Source organism: Crocuta crocuta, unplaced genomic scaffold (genome assembly GCF_008692635.1).
Source record: "Crocuta crocuta isolate KB4526 unplaced genomic scaffold, BGI_CrCroc_1.0 scaffold56, whole genome shotgun sequence".
In the NCBI taxonomy this organism is placed as follows: domain Eukaryota; kingdom Metazoa; phylum Chordata; class Mammalia; order Carnivora; family Hyaenidae; genus Crocuta; species Crocuta crocuta.
This window is the reverse complement of record NW_027531334.1, coordinates 7,201,418-7,202,274: the sequence shown is the minus strand read 5'-3', so window position 1 is coordinate 7,202,274 and position 857 is coordinate 7,201,418. Positions and strand designations below refer to the sequence as shown.

General features: G+C 74.0%; 1 protein-coding gene across 5 annotated transcripts in view; it reads right to left on the bottom strand.

The window, feature by feature from the left end:
* The window catches only part of CD47 (CD47 molecule), a 46,804-nt gene extending 46,549 nt beyond the window's left edge, over window positions 1–255 (bottom strand). For 4 of the 5 annotated variants that reach the window (XR_013337026.1, XR_013337025.1, XM_077771880.1 and 1 more), the window contains exon 1: window positions 35–255. Coding sequence is in view for 3 of the 5 variants with exons in the window: in XM_077771880.1 (XP_077628006.1) it covers window positions 35–95 (61 nt within the window). In the remaining 2 variants the exon portion in view is untranslated. The remainder of the gene's footprint in view (window positions 1–34) is intronic. The other variant, XM_077771882.1, reaches the window with a different exon arrangement.
* Between the last annotated feature and the right edge of the window lie 602 nt (window positions 256–857).

Here is an 857-nt window from a genome sequence, read left to right as displayed (position 1 = left end):
CTCGGCGCCGAGCCTGGAGAAAAGGGCCACTCACCGCAGCAAGCCGAGCCCAGCAGCAGCACCACCACCAGGGGCCACATCTCTGCGGCCGCCATGGGGTCGCCGCCGGCGCCGCTGCAGGTGTCTGGAGCAGCCGCCCAAACAGTCCCAAGCAGGATCTGCCACCACAGCCGTCACAGGCAGGACCGGCCGCCGCCGTCCGTTACATCCAGGACCCGCCGCCCAGGCTGCCTGGCCGCGCGCACGCGCGCTCCTTCCACCCCACGCCCGCTCCCCTCCCCGCACTCCCGCGGACCGAGACGCGCACGCGCACTCGCCCCCGCCCCGCCGCCGGGGCTGTTGACGCGACGCCCTCCTGCTTTGCGGGCGTTCGCTCTCCAGTCGCCTCCGACGAGGCCTGGATCCCGCTCCCACGCAATGGCACGCGCCGGACTTGCGGGTCACGTCTCGCCACTCTCCATCCAAACCCCCCACGGTGTGTTCGCCAGCCAGCCACAGGAGGCCAGGCGTGTATGCCTGCGTTCGCCCCGGACCTCCCTGCCCCCGCCCTCTCCGCCGTTCTTTCCCGCCTGTCACACCATCCAGGGCCCCGGGTCCTCCCTGCGACGGTCCCCTTCCGCTCGCATTCCCACCCTCACGCTTCGGGAGCGCCGCCTGGCGCCGCTCTCCCCAACCTGGGTGTCTCCCCCCGCACGAGGCCCTCCCGGGTCCAGAGTCCGCCCTCGCGCGGACCCTGCCGCGTCCTCGCCCGAAGCTCGCGCCCCCTAGCCAGGCCCCGCCGCGAGCGCACTCGGCGAAGGGCAGTAGCTACGCTTCCCGACGGCCTGGGGACCCGGGGCGCCTGGCTGAGGGGCGGG